Source organism: Haliaeetus leucocephalus, unplaced genomic scaffold, assembly GCF_000737465.1.
Source record: "Haliaeetus leucocephalus isolate CR32 unplaced genomic scaffold, Haliaeetus_leucocephalus-4.0 Scaffold687, whole genome shotgun sequence".
NCBI lineage: Eukaryota > Metazoa > Chordata > Aves > Accipitriformes > Accipitridae > Haliaeetus > Haliaeetus leucocephalus.
This window is the reverse complement of record NW_010973123.1, coordinates 3,025,751-3,044,132: the sequence shown is the minus strand read 5'-3', so window position 1 is coordinate 3,044,132 and position 18,382 is coordinate 3,025,751. Positions and strand designations below refer to the sequence as shown.

Here is an 18,382-nt window from a genome sequence, read left to right as displayed (position 1 = left end):
TGAGGGATTGCCTGGTGAATCTCATCAGAGATTTCCTGCTGCGTTCCCCCTTTGCTGCTCAGGAGAACTAGGCCGGTTGTGGTGGGAGTGAATCTGCTCTTCTGCATATCTTGTGAATTATGGCACTAGAGATTCCCTTTGTAACCCAGACCTGCGCTCCCTGTGCCAGCTTGCAGCTCTGCAGCACTCTCATGACTATGGCAGCTGTTCCTGCCTTTTATGCTGGATTTGAGGCCAAACAAAATATGTCTATGGCTGAGGAAGGCGTAAGGATGTTTGTCAAGAGAGATGTTACATTTGTGAGAAGGTATGAGATCGCATGTCAATGGGACGGATATTTACAGAGGATGCAGCTAAATAAGGGTGACTTGAAGTCCATTCGCTGAAGCACTTGTATTTCCCACTTTAAAGTCAATAAAGCAAATCAAAATAATGAACCAAGAAAGTTTGTCTGCATCCAGAGCATTCTAATAGAAACAATGTGTCTCCCCCCACCCCAAATTGCATCACCCTATTGTTTAAACAAAACAAAACAGAGAGCAATGTTAGAACTTAAAAAGAAATGTGATGTGGCAAGTAGAAGGTATTCCAGTCTGAGATGCATTTAATCAGAATGATTGGTTTTATTAGCCGAATTCTAGGAAATGGTAATCAATTTTCCTTACTCAAGACATTATTAACATTCATTTTGCTTAATAGGGAATAGCTAGTCATGGGTAAGTAGTGCTCAATCAGGTATTAAATGTAAGTGAAAATGAAACCTCTGGACTTTCAGTGAGGAAGCTGCCAAATCAGGGTTAATTGGGAGAAGACTGAAAGTGTAATGAACGCTTCAATTCTTCATTTTTTTTTTCTCCCTATGGTATTCTTAGGTTTTAATTGTTTGCAGATGGTTCAGAAAGGCATCTGAAAAGGGATATGCTCCTTGAGCACTGCATGAACAGACACGCACATACCAGGAGGTCCATGTGTTTATATCTTGCCCTCACAAACACTCACTACACTCACAAACAAAAGATCTCCTGTGGAGATCAAGAGGGTTTGTGGGCTTGCAAGGAACATGACTGTGTAGAGTTGAACATTTTGCTCCCCAGAAGGTCCTGATTCAAACCTTCGTGCTCTCTAGATTTTAAGGTAATAAATAAAAAGATATGGGGAAGCTATTTGACATGCGGGGAGGTGGCAACATCACACAAAACCACACTAGATACTGTGAATCGTAGAGGTGGTTAGCATTTGGTAGAGAAGGAAGTGGGGGACAGAGTCTCTGAAGGAGACCAGGGCACATCTAAGTGGATCTTTAAATACAGGGGGCCGCTACCTCTCTCACCCCGCTGCAGAATTTTACAGGGTACACAGATTTGAGTTACAGCTGTTTCAACTCACATTGGCATAAATGTACATAGTTGTAGGACAGAGAGTGGAGAACAAAGCCACAGGTAAATGGAACAGGGTCTCTTTCTCCTACCTTACCTCTCTAAGCATACACTGTTGGTTAGAGACGGCCTGCTGGGTTATAGATCAACTTCACTGTCATCTGGGAGAGCAGTTCTTATATTTAGCTGTTTAAAATTGTACCCTGAAATGAGTAGGAGCTGATAAATTATGCTTAGAGGTTGCTTACAATTATATAGGGGTCTAATAATAATTGAAATGGAGTATTTTCTTTCTGTACACCTTAAATGTAGCATTCCTGTTGCATATCTTGCAGTTCACCTGTAACTGATGCTTTGCAAGGTGATCTCTGACTTGTGGTTATGGCAACTCAACTGTGAGGGCTGACACTGGCCGTGGATGGATTTTGAGAGACACTGCATAACCTGTTTGAAGTCTAGTCCTTTTCTCCAGGCATGTGGTTACCAGTGACTTCAGGAGGGGCGTGCAGATGCTCAGTTGGTACTTGAACAAAGGGTGGATGTCCTAGGCTAGATCCAGTGCTCCCAGGATGTATTTCCTATGGCAAAATTGCTGTCTGGACTTCAGATTTCAGATTTATTTTTTTTTCCCCGTTGTCATACGCTACAGCAGCTGAACAGCAAAACAGACTTGCATAACGTTGTGAGAGCTTTGTTAATTTACGTTTTCTTCCAAGACATTTAAACCGAGCTGTCAGAATTTTCTATAAGACGGTTAGATAGCTGGTATCGCTGTTTCTCCCCAGGGATCTCTATCTATCACAAGGATTCTGTTCAGTCAGGAATAGAAAAAGAAATTATTTTGCATTCATTGCAATTATCAGTCAACAACTTGATTTGATATCTACCAGATGTTCTCTCTTGTCTCTTGCTACATGTCTCAGCCCTGGACCCCTGCTCTGCCTACATCAGCCTGAATGAGCCCTGGAGGAACACAGATCATCAGATAAATGGTTCCCACGGCCAGCCGACATGCGACAGTCAGATTGATGGGGAGTGGTATCGCTTCACTGGCATGGCTGGCGATGCTATGCCTACCTTCTGCATCCCGGAGAACCATTGTGGCACCCATGCTCCCATTTGGCTGAATGGCAGCCACCCGCGAGAGTCGGATGGCATTGTCCCACGCCAAGCCTGTGCCAGCTTCAATGGGAACTGTTGCCTTTGGAATACCACGATTGATGTCAAGGCGTGTCCGGGCGGGTACTACGTGTATCACTTAACCAAGCCTAGCGTTTGTTTCCATGCATACTGTGGGCGTAAGTAACTGCCGAGATTGCTTTTCTGAAATCCCTTCATCCCTGCGATGCAGGAGCGGTAGTGAGCATCCATATCCCTGAGAGAGGTGGTGGCTGGTTTCTGGCTTTCTCACCCAGAGGGATGTCAGGTGATGCAGTGCAGATGGTGGCCTGTCTATATGAAATCAATTAGACAGTTTCATCTCTGTGAATTCTAGCCTTTGTTCAGCCAGTGGAACTCTTCCATAGCTGACCTGGCTGCGGTGATTTAATGCTCTCTGTGGGCCCTGTGGTTTGTCTTGGCATGCTACCAAAGCCAAAATTTGCATCTCTGACTTACAGTAATTAAGCTAGATTGTTTCTGTTCAGCTTTACTAATGTGGGCTAGGTCTGTAACTGATGGACTAGACACAGGGTGTGAAGTTGATGGTACAAATACGGTATTTTCGTTTGCATGCTCAATGGCTTGTGCTGACAACATTCTTGTCATGCCCTAGATTTTTATGACATCTGTGATGTGGTGGATTGCCAGGGCTCCTGCCTGGACACCGGTGACTGCACATGTTCCCCAGGGACGACACTAGGACCTGATGGACAGACATGTCTTGGTAAGGGTGGAAATAACTTGTCAGCTACTGATGCTTTCTTTCCCCTTTGTTTCGTTGCTCATGTCTCAATCTATTGTCTTACAAAGCAGTACAAAAAAGAAAAAGTATTCTGAGAGGAGTTTTTTTTCCCCTTGCTGCCTAGAACAGATCTTTGATTCTGTAAGTGGTTCCCCATCTCTCCCCACAGGGTGAGATATGACATCCTATGACTGAATACATTCTGGTGCCCCTGGAGCTATGCATGTACAGAGGCTGGATTTGCTTTCTGCATGGTCCAGCCACTGAAGGCAGCAGCTTTGCTGTCAGTAGCAGAGTCTCTTTCCAAGATCACAGTACAGTCTCATTGGTATTCAGGAATGGCTGTGCAGTCTGTCATTAGAGATTTTCTCTCACCCACTCTGTTGAATGTCTCTTTTCTCCAATAAAAGTTTTGCTGGCTGGTGTGGGGCTACACACTAAGCTTCACTGTATGTACTGCCCTTGTAGGGCATTGTCCAGGGCCTGTGGCTTGAGGAGAGCCAAGGGGTTGTAAGTTGCAGCACAGCCTCAGTGGCTTTAGGCAGCATGACAAGGTGGTTGGTATTCAGGGGGCTGGTACTTGGTGATTGCACTGGCAGAGACTAGGAAGACCAGGAAGGAGGTGGAGAGCTGGAAGTGAGAGCAGATCAGGGAACGAGGGCTTCAGGGATTTGTGAGGCAATCCCCATAAACCTCTGAGGAGAGGATGGCTGTGGCAGTTCATGTGGTGCTGGGAGGAGAGCACCTGGATTGCAAGGTCTTAGGAAGAAGATGGTCTGTGGGGCAATGCAAAGGGCTGGGAAGGGGTGGCTGCTGGGAAGCTGCAGAGCCACACTGATGGATAGGAAGAAGTGATGTAGAGGGAGGAAGGGGTGCTAGTGTTCGGGGGAAGTGGGATCTTATCTTTGTCCTTGTGACTTCATTTGGTGGAGAAGTTGAAAGCAGAGTTCGTCCAGGAGACTGTGTGGCAGATTAGTTTCTTCCATACAGACTACAGCTGACGAAGTGAGCATGGGTGGTTTCTTTCTTCATGTTCCTTGTGTCTGTGGGCGTCAGGGTAGGGGCCACAGTCATTACAATCTGTGGAGAGAGCAGCCTGGCCCTGCTGCAGGTTTACACTTGCTCACACCAATTCTACAGAAGGGTTTTGCTTAAGCTGCTCCACATCTCTGCAGCCAACTGGCTGATTTAGCTCTCTCAGCTAATTAAAAGCATTTATTGGCTGCTTCTGCGCAAGACTTCTAGTCACAGAAGCATCTTTGACAAGCACCAGCACTCAATAAATGTGTGGTAGGCTCACAGGTAAGGATTTCCTGCAGCAGGGAGGCATGCAGGAGTCCTGAGCCTGTCTGCGGGTGCTGTAGCTGCCTTCATCCCCCCATGGCCAGGCCAGGCAGGATTTCTGTACTGCTGTTTCTTCATGCTAACCAGATGGCACAACATTTCAGCTGTAATAATTGCACTGGTTTACCTATCTGCAGCCTCTCTTGTTGTATGGCTTGCTCATCTTTCTAAGGACTTTCTGTTGTGCTGAGTAATTGCACAATCACATCTGTGGGAGTAACTGTGCCAGCCTTCTCAAGAAACCAAACAAATCTGTATTAGCCTTTCCTATATGGAGAATATTCTTCCTTTCCCAGCTCACCCTAAGACGGGGGATGAAGATGCTGCAATAATGCTAAGCAGGTCTTGTCTGTGAACCTCCCTGTGCTAGGCTGACTTCCCTTCAGTACATCATATGCTTTGAATCCCAGAGTAAAACTGCTGATCCTAAGTTATATTTTCATTTGCAAACTTACTTAGGGGTTTGATGAGGTCTTAGACTTTCTGTCATGGACCCACCAACTCGGTGCATTGCCTTTGACCTCTTGAATACCTGGATCCATGTTGTACTAAGCCATGGTTAAAATCACTTTAGTGCTCTCCCAGTCTCAAGAAAACCAGCCTGTATCCCAGAAGTGCTGGTTGTCACTGGTGTGGAAGAGCAGGGACAGATCTGCTCTGTGTTGTAGAACTTTGAGGACCGGCAAGGTGAATTGCTGGGTACAGCCCTTGACCAAGCCAAGCTCTAAAACTTTCTAACAGCATCTCTATGCCTTTGCCAGCAGCCCTTTCCGTTTTCACTCTCTGTTTTTAAGCAGCATTAGTTTCATTGTTAGAAGGGCAGGTGTGGAGCCTGTCACATATGTGAAAAGGGAAGTGTCTGTGTGTCTCCTGGACATGCTTCCTGTCTCCCAAAGCAGCGTACCAGCCATTTCTTTGGCTAGAAATATTCAATTCACGTTGCTTGCGGAAGGAGACACCACCACTAGCTGCAAGCTGTGGGTACTGTGTATGTGTGGGACCACTTATACCTAAGAAACCTCATCTCTGACATGTCTCTTAAAATGGTATTTTTCTTTTTTATTGGTTTTAAGCTTCTGACATCTAGTAAATGGTAACTTCAAAACTGTTTTGGTGAAACCCCATGTGAACCTTGATTGATAACCTTAGCATTCTGGCCTGCCTAAGAGAAATCATTAGTTTTGTGGCTCAGCAATAGCAATGACTGTTCCCCTTTCTCTGTTTGATTCACTTTTTGCACAGAGATTAAATCAGGTTGAAGAATGAGAATCTCAGAGAACAAAGTACCTTAAAAAAAAAAAAAAGGCAGACAGACATAGAGGAGCTTTACCCTTTAAAACGGAAAATTAGGAGGAGTTTTCGGAGCTTTACCAAGAGATTCAAAAGCATCTGCTGTGCTTTTTCCTCAATAAATACCCTCTGCAATAAATAAGTAAATAAACCCCTGGAGGGCTCTAATCTAGAGCTGAATGCAGCCAGCACAGAAATGTGACACAGGTACTGTTCATGGGTATGTTCCTTTAGGTTATAAAAACTCAGTCTGGGCCTATTATAAGGTTATTCTGCAACCTTTATCCAGAGTTTGCTCCAGAAATTGTGAGATGCCGGCTCAGGCACTTCCCTTTCTTCTGAGCTGGAAAGGTAGGAGCCACAGCTCTGTGGAACGCTGCAGAGGAGCGAGCAGGGAGGGCTGTCATGGGGCAGCGAGGAGCTGAGTCCCCAGAGGGAGTAGCTCAGAACTGAGCTCTTCATCTCATCTTCAGTACAGAGAGTCTGAGCAGCTAATGGTTGTGATGGCTTGTGTGGCACCAGTGCCCTGGTTAGGTCTCACCATGGTGAGTTGACATTTCTGTTCTGCAAGAACATCTGAGCTGCCTGCTGCAGGGAGCAGCCAGAGCTGGGGCAAGAAGACAAAATGATGAAATTTCTCATGACATGTCTCTTCTTGGGAAAGCTTCATGGGGTTCATGAAAATGTTTTGGTTTGATTTCAGCTTTGTTTATATGTTTACAGCTGGTTTTCATTCTTGTGTCTTTATTTTGAAATAAGGGGTGAACCATTTAAAATTGCTGTAGGATAGTTGGCCACGTGTAGCAGTGGCAGGTGTGATACTAAAATAGACATGGTTTATTTTCGACTGATTGTGGTCCTCACCTAAATTTACCGTGCAGTGAAGTCACATTAACTCCATTTTACTGTCTTTGTGAGTGGAGTGGAGAATAGTTTATGATGAGAAGATAAATGAAAACGTGAACTCCCCAGCGTGTGGAATCAGTTTGGAAGTTTCCCAGTGGGACTGTGTCCATCTTCACTCCGAAAGGGCTGCTGTGTGCATGTGACTTTTCCCTCCAGGTCTGCTTTGTTCCCGAGGTAGACACAGCATGGCAAAACACTCTGCTACTGTCAGTAGACAGCAGTCTTCAGCATTGAGTGGGATTACTCATCTCTGTTGTCCTGATCCAGGTCACGAGGTCAGGAAAGCCAGTCCACAGTCTGACCAGTGTTCCCATGTAGCAGCCCCTTTTTGCCAGCTGTGTGTTTACCAGGGGGCATGTTATGACAGTGGGGGTTTTTTTTCAGATGAAAATGAATGTGAGCAGAACAACGGAGGCTGCAGCGAATTTTGCGTTAACCTGAAGAACTCCTACCGCTGTGAGTGTGGGATCGGGCGCACACTGGGAAGTGATGGGAAAACCTGTGAAGGTGAGGTTTCAGCTATCGCAGTCTGTTGGAAACGATATAAATCATTCCCCTTCCTTTGCAGTGCTAGTTCTCTCTTGGCTCCTTGCAGCTGGGATTAAATGTCATTCATATCACTTCTGTGCTTGCCAGTGGGGTTGTTACTGAAATAATCTTCTAATCAAGCGGAGAGGAGTCTCCTCGTTGTTCTCCTTGCCTTGTTCATTTCTGTTAGGATTTGCTTGTATTTATCTCCGTGGGGGGAGAGGCAGCAGTGAATGTGGAAGATTGGTTGTCCAGGCAGAACTAGTTATTGCTGGAGATGCTGGGATTTGGCTCTGGAGATTTGTATGATAATTGTGCAGGGGCAGATTTAGCATTGCTGGTTTTTGACAGCTAGCATTAGGTATGGGGTAATGTCATGACATTAGACTAGACCATGAGGATCACTTAGCCTCCCAGGATAAGGATGAGGAGGGGGGGTGCCAGTCTGTAAACAGAAGCTAGATTTGAGATTAGGGCTGCATTTTGACTGTTTGATTTTTCTAGGTGGTTAGTTGTGGGCTCTGCTGTGTGCAGCTGCTACAGTTACTTCCCAGTGGTGGCACATCCAGGTTGAAAACCCTTCATAAGTTTAGACTGGTAGCTTAACAGGGGCTTAGAGACCAAATTGTAAGTTTGATCTGTTGTCACTAATAATGTACAAACATCTTTGAACAGAAATATGAAAACCCAGCAAAAATTGACTTGTGCCTGATGTTTTCTGTGGTCAGCTGTGAAGAGCACTGTGCCCCCTCGCAGGCAAAGCTGCAGTGTTGTATGTTCACAGATACTGTGGGGCCTCAGACAAGAATAACAGCTACAGATGTGCCTCACTTTTGAGCTATCTGATTGCCAGAACTGAATATATCTGCAGCCTGCATGCAACCTTATGTTTGCTGCTGTGTGGCAAACATCTGTGGTGCAGGGAGAGGGATTGCCATTGTATTTTTGGGCTGGACTCCACCCTTTATGGTTCACTTACAGATGGCACCAAGCTGCAGTTTTTGTCCCTGTTTTCCCCCTCTTTGATACCAAAGCACATTTCATCTCACTTCTGTGAAAATCTCCTCTCTCAGCTCTGTTACTAAAACATGCCTCATCCAGACTATGACACTTCCCTGGGGAAAGCTGCTGAGCAGCGTGCTCTTTAAGTACTTGTTAAGCTGTGTGGGGCCAAAAGTGGTCTGTGGGCTTTGTCCCTTCCACATCCAGCACAGTGCTGGTGGGGTGTCACATAAACCGGCTGTGCTATGTGGCAGTTTTTATTCCTGAGCACTGCAGTCTTCTGCCAGGGCTGGAATAGTCTGTGCTTGGAAACTCATTTGTTTCTGCTGTTCCCAATGTTGGATTTTAGGGCTTTTGATATATCATTTAATTTCCCCTTCTTTAAGAAGGATGGTGCTTTTCAAGAGTTTAACACTGCTGCTAGGGATTTTTACAGTCTTGTTAGTGAGTTTTATTTCTAAAGAGGTGCCCTCAGCTTTGTGAGCTGTTAGAGTATGGGATTTACTTGTGAGCCATCTGACAGCTGTTGCTAGAAAGAACAAATGCAAAAGATTTAGCTTGATTACATGAGCTGGTGAGGCTGAGTAAGGTTAAGAGTACCTCAAAATTTCCATTATAATGCTTTACCCATTACTTTGACTCATGTGGAGTGTTCAGGCTGTTGTTTTCCATGCAATGTGTAGGATTGAGTATGGGATTTCCATTCTTTTCTTTACATCTCAGTGAAAACCACACAATCATTTCTGATGGCAGGCTTTGGCAGAAATATTTTGTATTTATGATTTGTTTATATTATGTGTACTATTTGTTTTACTGAGAACATCTAGCAGTATTCATCCCAAAGGGTTAAAAAAAATCAAGCAGTAAAGGTTTTTTTTTTAATCCTGATACTCTGTTATTTTCTTTATAATAGAAAGCCAATAACAACTGGAAATGGCCTTACTTGTCTTAGCTTTTCAAATCTTCAGAATGTATTTGGATGACCTTTCAGGCTCTTTTCTGCAGCTGTAGTGCCTAGGAATATGTTTTACACGAAAACTCAGATCTTCATAGAATTGCCTCAGCTGAACAGAAAAGGTGTAAGAAAAGACATGGAAAAAATCCTCCAATTAGCTGTGCTGCCCTCTCAACTCTGCACTTTAAAATAGGGGAAAATTAGGAGGGGAATTGACCTTACACCATGAACTTGTGTTGTTCTTTCTTTGTCATAAGGCACCTCAGGGTAGTCAACCTCTAAGCCTAAAACTCACAAACTAGCAGAATTCCTGCTGAACAAACTCCTATGAGCATATTTTCATCCTCAGCCTACAAAGGGGATGCAGGAATCCGGTATGCCCACCTCTATTACAGCTGGGAAACCCCCAGGCAAAGAGCACATCATCTCTCTGATGTTCCCTGATGGGAATAGGAGCTGGCTACCTGCGACTCATGTCCTCCCCAAGACACCTCCCCTGCTAATCTCAGGGGTTTTATTCTGGTGATGACTAACGGAGTGAGTATGATTCCACATGGCAGAAGTTTTCCTCCCACCTTTTTGAAGTACGAAACAACATAAAAATTTAGTTTAAGAGGATGTCTCAGAAGTTAGAAAGGGCCAAGCTGAAGATAGCCTGTTCAGCCTTCTTATGTATGCCAGTTATAGCATGTGATTTAATTTGGTAAGCTTTTCCACAGAATTCCTCATTAACTTTATGGTGAAATGACAAACACAGGAAATTGTACAATTAAAAATAGGTTTCCATGGCATTTTCTTGGAAGCAAGTTCTCACCGTGCTATTGCCTTTGAGTTCCGTGTTGGTCATACTGTTTGTTGGTCAGCCAGGAGTATATGTTGGGGCCTACATAGCTGCCACACAGCTGCCTGAGGAGCAGGGTGTGCTGATTTTTCTTGCTTTTGCAGAAATCGAAGGCTGTCACAATAACAATGGAGGCTGCAGCCATACCTGTATTGAGGTGGAAGACACATACCAATGTGAATGTCCAAGGGGTCTTGTTCTGTCAGAAGACAACCACACTTGCCAGGGTAGGTCAACAAAATGTCCCCGACAGCCTCTGTTCCCTGGATGCCAAAAGTATGTCTGAAAGAACTTTTCTTCTTTTTTTTGTCATGTTCTCTTAGTCTGTCCTTTCCAGTTTGGTTAACGGAGCTTTGTTGTTAATGAGAGATCATCCAAAACTGAGAGCCTGGAGATACTGCTCTCTTTACCAGGCAGGAGAACAGAGATGCAGGACCCAGCTGGGTGCATCTTGCATCACAAGTGGTTTTGGCAGTGATCACTTACAATTAAGATTGCTTAACATCTCCTATTATATTGCTCTGCTTCAGCTGTGTATGCCTTTGACAAATCTATGCTATTAGAGCTGAAATTTTCCATGCTTCAAACTAAGCTTTTGAAATTTCAGCTAAAGTGGTTCAGTCCCTTCCAAGAACGGGGTTAAAGAGAGAGGCATTTTTTTGCCCAAGTATCTTGGTAGCCATTCCAGTAAGCATTCTGATGTCTTGAAGCAGGGTGCTAGTTCTGATACTAGGTGTTTCTGCTGTCCCTTGGAAAAGTGCCGAAGATAGCATCTGAAAGTTGACTGTTGCTTCTGCTGCATAGAGGCAAGGGCAATGTTATCCTTGGAAGACCTTTCATCTGAACTTTACTCCATTCCTGTACACAGGGAGTCCTTCTTGCCGACTCACTTGCACCTATAGCATGCATGTGGAATAAACATGTTTCCTGGTTTGGGTTGCAAGAGCTGAGTGAGATTTCCTTTCCAAATACATCTGGGCTTCCAGGACTCAATTTAGCTCTGCAAGCAGTGAGTGCAAGGAGCAGAGGATCAGGGAGAAGTTCCTGAGGGCATTGAGAATTAAGCAGAGGGGTCTGTAGCTCCTCATGCAATGACTTTTTACAATCCAGGACTTGTACCCAGGATTCTTCTGGTTCTCGTAATCCCACAGCTAGCTGAGCCCCTGAGGTGCTGAAAGCATCGAGCAGCCTGTGTGTCTTACAGAGATGTCTACTATGATCTACTGCTGAAGGGACATTTGGTCAAAACTGCGTGTTGAGGAGAGCTGTGTGGGCATGTGAAAGGCAGACAGAGGTAATGCTCTCTGGTGGGCCTCATCTGACTTGCATGGTCACTTCTCGGACCTCTCAGGCTCAGCACAAAGCTGGAGAAGGTACACTACTGCCGTGGTAGAGACAGACCTCACAGCTCTCTGCATGTCTTCTGCCTTGGTGGGCCCATGAAGAACCTGTGTGGTTGCTTTCAGACATTTCCATGGGAATTTGCTAATGGGCTGGACTCAGGCCACAGCCAGGGCAGGATCTAAAATGCAATAAAAGGCAGCCTGTCATGGGCTGATTCACTTGGGCTGTAAGTAATATGAGTGAGCTGGTGTTACCTGGTGTGCTCAGAATCTCATGGAGTCTGATGTGTTACAAAGTGCCCAGACATCAGTGAGAGGAACAGATCCAGACTTCATGGTAGCCAACGGGGCAGGTATGCCTCAGAGAGTAAGTTGGAATGGTTCTACTCGATGAAATTTCTGCTTTTTAAGCTTTTTAGAAATGCGGGGCACTGTTTTCAAGGGTGAGCACTACACACTTGGGATTCAGTAGTGCTTAACTGCTCCAGCAGAGCCAGGTAGAGAGGAGGAGATGGGGATTTCCAAGAGCTGTGATTATACTTCCTGATTGAAGGTCTGATTGATGGATACAGGCCAGAAAAGAGCAATGTTCTTCAATCCTGGCTCCCTGAGGCAACCCCAGCAGGGTTAGAAGGCCACGCATTTCTCAGCCAGTGTTTCTCCTTCTTCTGAGGCTGCTAATGAGAGCAGCAGCACTGCCGGGTGCCGAGCTGGGGCTCAGGATACAGCATCTAATAAAGCAAAATTGCTTGTTCTTTTGCATTTCATGAATTTATGTCCCCATGCAGTGGTCTGCAATTTTGAGCAGATATGACAGAATATATCTGGAACTGTACAACACAATTTTTTTTATGGCATCTAATCAGGTTTATAGTGGTACAATTAACAGTGCAGGGCAGGCACAGTTGCCTGAAGCAATTGGATCTGCAGCCTCCTCTGCACTGTCTCTACATTCAAAACAAACGTTAATAATCTTGCACAGAAATCAGTCTTGGTTACAATTTTCCCACAAAGATACTAGCCAACGAAGTATTTGGAATTTTGCAGACCATCCTGTACCCCACCTCTTTCTGAAGTGTGGTGGTGAAATGCTTTTCTGCCATCTCCCATGCCCAGGCCTTGTGTGCAGCTAAGCAGGGTACAGTGGTGTAGTTTATTTGTGTTTCTAGCAGTGGTTCAGGGTTTCCCAGCACCAGGGTGCCTATTCTGCTGAGCAGTCTGAGCAAAAAGATAACCTCTGCTCCAAGCAGCTGTACTTTAAAAAGCCAAGGAAGGAGCCACAGGCTGGGCAAGGATCATGGTGCCAACGACAGCAGACAGCAAAATGAGCGTTGAAATCACCACAGAAGCTTCCTACCAGGGTCAGGGTACTTGCAGTTGTTGGTGCAAAGTGGAGTTTAAAGCGGTAATGGGGAGGCGTTCCCAGTACTTAGAGATGCTCTGCAGTGTATGAGGGCGAAGAACTGAAATGTTTGACTGGCAATGACTGGGTGAGGCTCTTGGGAGCCTCACAGACTGGGATGAGCCCAGGGCAGGGATGCAAGAGATGGATGTGGACAGCAAGTCAGGAGAGTGCAGGTCTCTGAATGGCTGCAAGAAGTTGTGAATAAAAGTGGATTCCTTAGCACCCAGGATAACTCGTTTCTGCTGAGCATCTCAGTCCTGGCAGTCGGGACGTCATGGCTTGCCCTGGAACAACATGTCTGCATATAGTCATGGCTACTTTGCCAGCTCCTTCTCAGCTCCCCCTATGATGCTGTTGCTGGCAGTCTGTCTTGAGGGGAATCAGGCTTGCTCAGAGCTGAATCATGCTGATGCATGCAGTCTCTCTGCTTGCAGCACCACTGTTAAATTGGTAGAACTGAAACGCTGTTCTCAGTATTGATTACTCCTCTGTGTACAAATGTCTAGGGTGGTTTGAATTACCTGTTGCTCTGAGATAGTTTAAGAGTTTCCCAGAGTGTTTTCCCAAATAGTAATGATTTGGCTTGAATCAAAAGTGGATCTGCTCACAGGTTTCATTCACTTGTTTCTGTGCCCAGGTGGTGGAGTGCACACAGACAATTCCTGCAATGCCAGAGCAGAGGTTAAATGGGTGTGTCCTCTTTCTTCCCCTTTGTGCCAAAGACATTTAGAAACAGAGACAGCCTGAACCAAATTGGTCCTGAACTTTGGAGAACTGCAGTTAGGATCCAAACTATCTTGCCCTGAATTACACCATTATAAAACCATTCCATTTTCTTATTCATCAAGGAGTCACTAGAACAGTGAAGCTTTAAATCCAAAATGAGCCAATTGGTTCTCCAAAGGATGTTCATCTCCATCTGCATTGCACTGTGTTCTCAAAGTCCCTTTGTCTCCTTGTGAGCTTTGCCATTTGACATGCTCTGTTATTCCTGCTTGCCGCCTCCTGTGGATGGAGGAAAAGTTAAGGTAATGCTTAGTTCTTTAATCTTCTGTTCTAAACCAGCAATGTCATTATGAGAGCATATTGCTTTGGGCACACTGCATACGTTTTAGCATATCACCTTGAAAAGATCAACTTTTAATAAAAAAAATATTCCCTGCAGTTACTCAGTAGCTGTTACAAATACCTTAGCTGGGACAGGAGAATTTTTTTAAGGAGGGCAAAAGGCATTATTTTAGCAGTGTGCATTGTATGCAAGATCCAGAATCCGGGATTATATAATTAATGATCAAAATTAAGGGAAGGCAGATCAGATGAATGTCAAGGATTGGGACTGTAATTAACTTTAGGAAAAAGCTTGAGGAACTACTATGTTTGCAAAAAGTTTTGTCATCTAATTTTAAAATATGATAAATGGAAATTCTGCAAGGGGTTTGTTTTTCTGGCTGAGAAGAGATCAGAATATATGCACCAGTACGCTTGTCCTGTATCTCACTAAATAGATGTGTATACACCCAAAGAATATATATAGCAATTACTTTTTTTATTGAAGATTATTCCCTCTTCTTCCTTTTTCATTTTGTCCAATCTCTATGTTTTCTCCTGCTTCTTATGTAATGGAATTTTAATTGAAAAAAGTTCACATGGAGATCTGCATTAAAATTCAAAGGTTGGAAGGAGGTAGAATGAGTGAGCTAACTGGGTTTGTTTGTCAGAGCTGCATTTATTGCTTATAAAAATATTACTGCATTTTGAGGTGCTTCCATTTTAGCTCAGCATCTATATGGAATTACTCTGCCTTGTTTTGACATGTTCTGGGTTTGATGTAAAATCTGATTAAGGGTCTTAAAAAATGGCTTTGCCTGGGGTGTTGTGAATTTGATATCCATATCTGGGAAACGCTCTTCCCAGGACAGAGCAGTGCAGAAGATATCAATCAAACCTGTGCTGAGTATTAAGTATAGCTGGAAATACTGCATAGCTGAGTCTCTGCTGCAAGTGTCGCGGTCACCTTCGTCATCTTTTGTGGTATTGCTGCGCCAGGAGAATTTGGGGCAGTGGTAGCTCAGGAGGTTTGTGTTGTGTAGGTAGGAATACAAGATAGGTAGTTAGATTACTATCGTAAGATAGTAATCATAAATGCAGCATATGATCCCCCTTTTTTTTGCCCAGTAATAATTGGTATAGCCCTTCCCCAGCTCGCTGGTAGATGTGTCGTGCAGACTGTTATTCTGGGGACTTTCCTTGTAGTTCCAGTGCTGTGCAAGTCCAGCTCTATTGAGGTGAGCATCCCGAAGGATCTGGTTGGAGGCCTGGACCTTTCCCTCATCAACACTTCGTGCAAAGGAGTATCCAATGGTACTCACGTCAACATCCATTTCTCCTTGAAGTCCTGCGGCACTGTTGTAGACGTATGTATACCCATTGCTCTCCTGTCTCTTGAGATCTCTTGGATTCAGGGACTTGGCTATGGCTTACTTGGGGAATAAAGTTGATTTAGCTCTACCATCAGAACACTTTACTGTGTTGCTGTGCAGCTGGCCTCAGACCAGTCCTGGGGTGGCATCCTAAAGTAGGATGGAGCTTGTCTGTCAGCACAGGTACTGCTTTCCACTCACCTAGCACTTCACAGAGGCAGCTTAACCATCATTCTGGTGCAGAAAGTGCAAGTGGTGTCACTCTTCACCCCCCTGTTGAGACAGAATCGGGTCCCCCAGTAATGTTTCAAAGGTTATGCTGGCAGTGGTAAGGAACCAGAAAGCTCATACTAGCAGATGGGTAGCAACTGGAAGCAAATTCCTCTGCTTCATGTAGAAGTACAGTGCATCAAAGTTGACAGCAAACTGATAGAGGCCCTTAGTTCATAGGTAAGATGAACATCTTTCAGGTTGCAGCATATAAATTCACAAGCTGGACTTTCAGTGGCTAGTTTATGTCCGAGTTCCCTGCAAAAGGTAAACTCAGCTGCTAGTCTGAACTCAGAGAGGTCCTTCTCAATGATGTCCCCTTTCCCTTCAACTCCTTTCTTTGCTGCAGGTAATAAATGATAAAATCATTGCCACCAATCTAGTGACCGGCTTGCCAAAGCAAACTCCAGGAAGCAATGGGGACATCATTGTCCGCACCAGCAAGCTGCTGATCCCAGTGACCTGTGAGTTCCCACGCCGGTACACCATCTCTGAAGGTTATGTGCCCAACCTCAAGAACTCTCCCTTGGAAATCATGAGCCGCAACCAGGGCATCTTTCCCTTCACTCTTGAGATCTTCAAAGACAAAGACTTTGATGAACCCTACAGGGGTGCTCTTCCCACCCTCAAGCTTCGGGACTCTCTGTACTTTGGGATTGAACCCTTGGTACATGTCAATGGACTAGAGACACTGGTAGAGAGCTGCTTTGCCACTCCCACCTCAAAAATTGATGAGATCCTGAAGTACTACCTGATTCAAGATGGGTGAGTTCACTGTTCCTGCTCTTGCTGGCTATTAGATGGGCATTGGCAGTGGGACTAAGTTGCATTGTCTGTGTGATGCAGGAAGTGCTATCACTTCTCCACAGCAGCCTACCTGCTGTGTTCTTGGCAATGACCAGCAGCCAGGCCTTTCAGCCATCAAGCTGAAACCACCTGTCCCATCAAAAGTGATTGGGAGAAACAGTGGGAGGCAGTGAAAGAGGTTACTCCAAGTGCAGCCTTTACAGGACATATTTCCCTGTAACTAGCCTTGTGGATAATTGAGTTGGCTCCTGTACAAAAGATATCCTTCCTGATATCCTCTCTCTGCCAGCCTGTAGAGTGCCAAACCACTCGGCAGAACCTCCCAATGGCTGTGTGCCACTGCCACACAGCTACCACAGCAACTGGAGCAAGTTTCTTAATTTTCCCATAATGGCCTTATTGTAGCATGAGCCAGAAGACTCCATGGCTGGTCCTGGTTGGAGCTCCAGGAGCACCCCTTGCTTTGTTCCCTCTTTGATGCCTGTCAGTGCAGTAAGCTTAGGGTCTCTCAGTTTGGCTGTAATTTTCTGAGGTGTTTGGGGTTAGTAATCTTCTAGGATATGCTAGTAAAAAACTCAGGGTGGATCTGTGGGTTCACTGTAATGGGTTTTGCATCAGAGATTTGGGGAATCTTGCTGTGGGCTCTGCTGTGGCTCCTAAGATGACCCCTGTTTTCAGACACTTGTTTGGGCGCTAACATGACAGCGTGGAGTGTTTGCATCCAGCAGTGCCTGGGAGCTTAATCAGACAATGCTGTGGAAATGTCACAGTTGGGAACCAGTCTGCTATCCTCTCGGGAGGAAAGTCCAGCCAAAGTAATATCTAAGATGTACCCAAGTGTCATAGCCTGACAGTCAAGGGACTGTGCTCATATAAGTCCTGTATTCTGTCTGCCAAACCATCTAATGAGGACAACAATTATTTCCTCAGCTGCCAGGCTAAATCATCCACCGTTACAGCTGGTGACAACAAGTCCCATGTGATTGTCTTGTAGCAAAAGCGTTCTGCAGTGTACAGTACACAAAAATACTGTTTGAATTTCCTTCTGACAAAGGTTTCAGGATTAGCTTGTTCTCCTTCCATCCTAGGCTGCAGTCCTTCTGTGCCTGACATTTCTGGGGTTTGGGCGGATTTGTAATGGAAGGATTGATTTATTGACTCCCTGTTTTGGCTGTTTCTGTGGACCCTTCACAGAGTCAAGGCTCCAAACATTCATTCATTTCTCACCATGAGTGAAAATGATGGGATTCAAAACAGTGGCCAAAATCTGAGCCAAATAGAGAAGGGAGAAGGCAGAAAATGTCATCTCTTGAATTCACCACAGCACTAGCTGGAGGATTTACGGCACTAGCAGCCCCTTTGGTACTGTTATCCTGCAGAGGGCATTAAAACTTCGCCGAAAGGAAAAGTGGGCTGGAGCTGGCTGACTGGAGCCTCATCCAGCCTGCTCTGCTCTCCAGCCAGTCACTGCAGGCCCCAGTGTCCCCAGACATGCCAACCCCTGTGCACTGTGCTGTATTTAAATTGAAGCACTCACTTAGACCAAAGGCTAATGATGAGCTATTGAGCTAACTGGAGTTCTTTGTCTCTCTGTGTGCTTGCAGCAATTAAAAAGTAAAATCAGTTGAATACACTGCTGATTTGTCCCTGCTCCAAACAGGGAACTGTAATAGCCCAGTTTCCTTCCATCAACCCAGCCCCAAAAGCCCAAGGCAATAAAGATGAGATTTTTAAATCAGTTTGATTATGTAGGATCAGACCTGCAGGAGTTAACTGCAGCTTCCAGAGGGAAACACTGTGTAAATTTGAGGGGATATACCTTAGATGGAGGGATGGGAAAATTCCCTCTCCTGCTTTCTTCCTTGTAAATCCCCTGCCATCTCCAGTTGGCAAGAGGTGGGAGTCGCCTTCTGTGGGACTCCTCAGCCCTCTCCCTATGCTGATGTGACCATGCTGGAAATCAGGATATTCCCCAATCTGCACCCCACCCCA

General features: G+C 45.1%; 1 protein-coding gene across 2 annotated transcripts in view; it reads left to right on the top strand.

Annotated features, from left to right (window-relative positions):
* OIT3 (oncoprotein induced transcript 3) overlaps window positions 1-18,382 on the top strand; it is a 32,632-nt gene that overhangs the window by 9,628 nt on the left and 4,622 nt on the right. For both annotated transcript variants that reach the window (XM_010579909.1, XM_010579908.1), the window contains exons 2-7: window positions 2,300-2,674; window positions 3,151-3,261; window positions 7,204-7,326; window positions 10,250-10,372; window positions 15,147-15,307; window positions 15,933-16,348. In XM_010579909.1, the coding sequence (XP_010578211.1) occupies window positions 2,431-2,674; window positions 3,151-3,261; window positions 7,204-7,326; window positions 10,250-10,372; window positions 15,147-15,307; window positions 15,933-16,348 (1,178 nt within the window). In that variant the 5' untranslated portion in view covers window positions 2,300-2,430. The remainder of the gene's footprint in view (window positions 1-2,299; window positions 2,675-3,150; window positions 3,262-7,203; window positions 7,327-10,249; window positions 10,373-15,146; window positions 15,308-15,932; window positions 16,349-18,382) is intronic.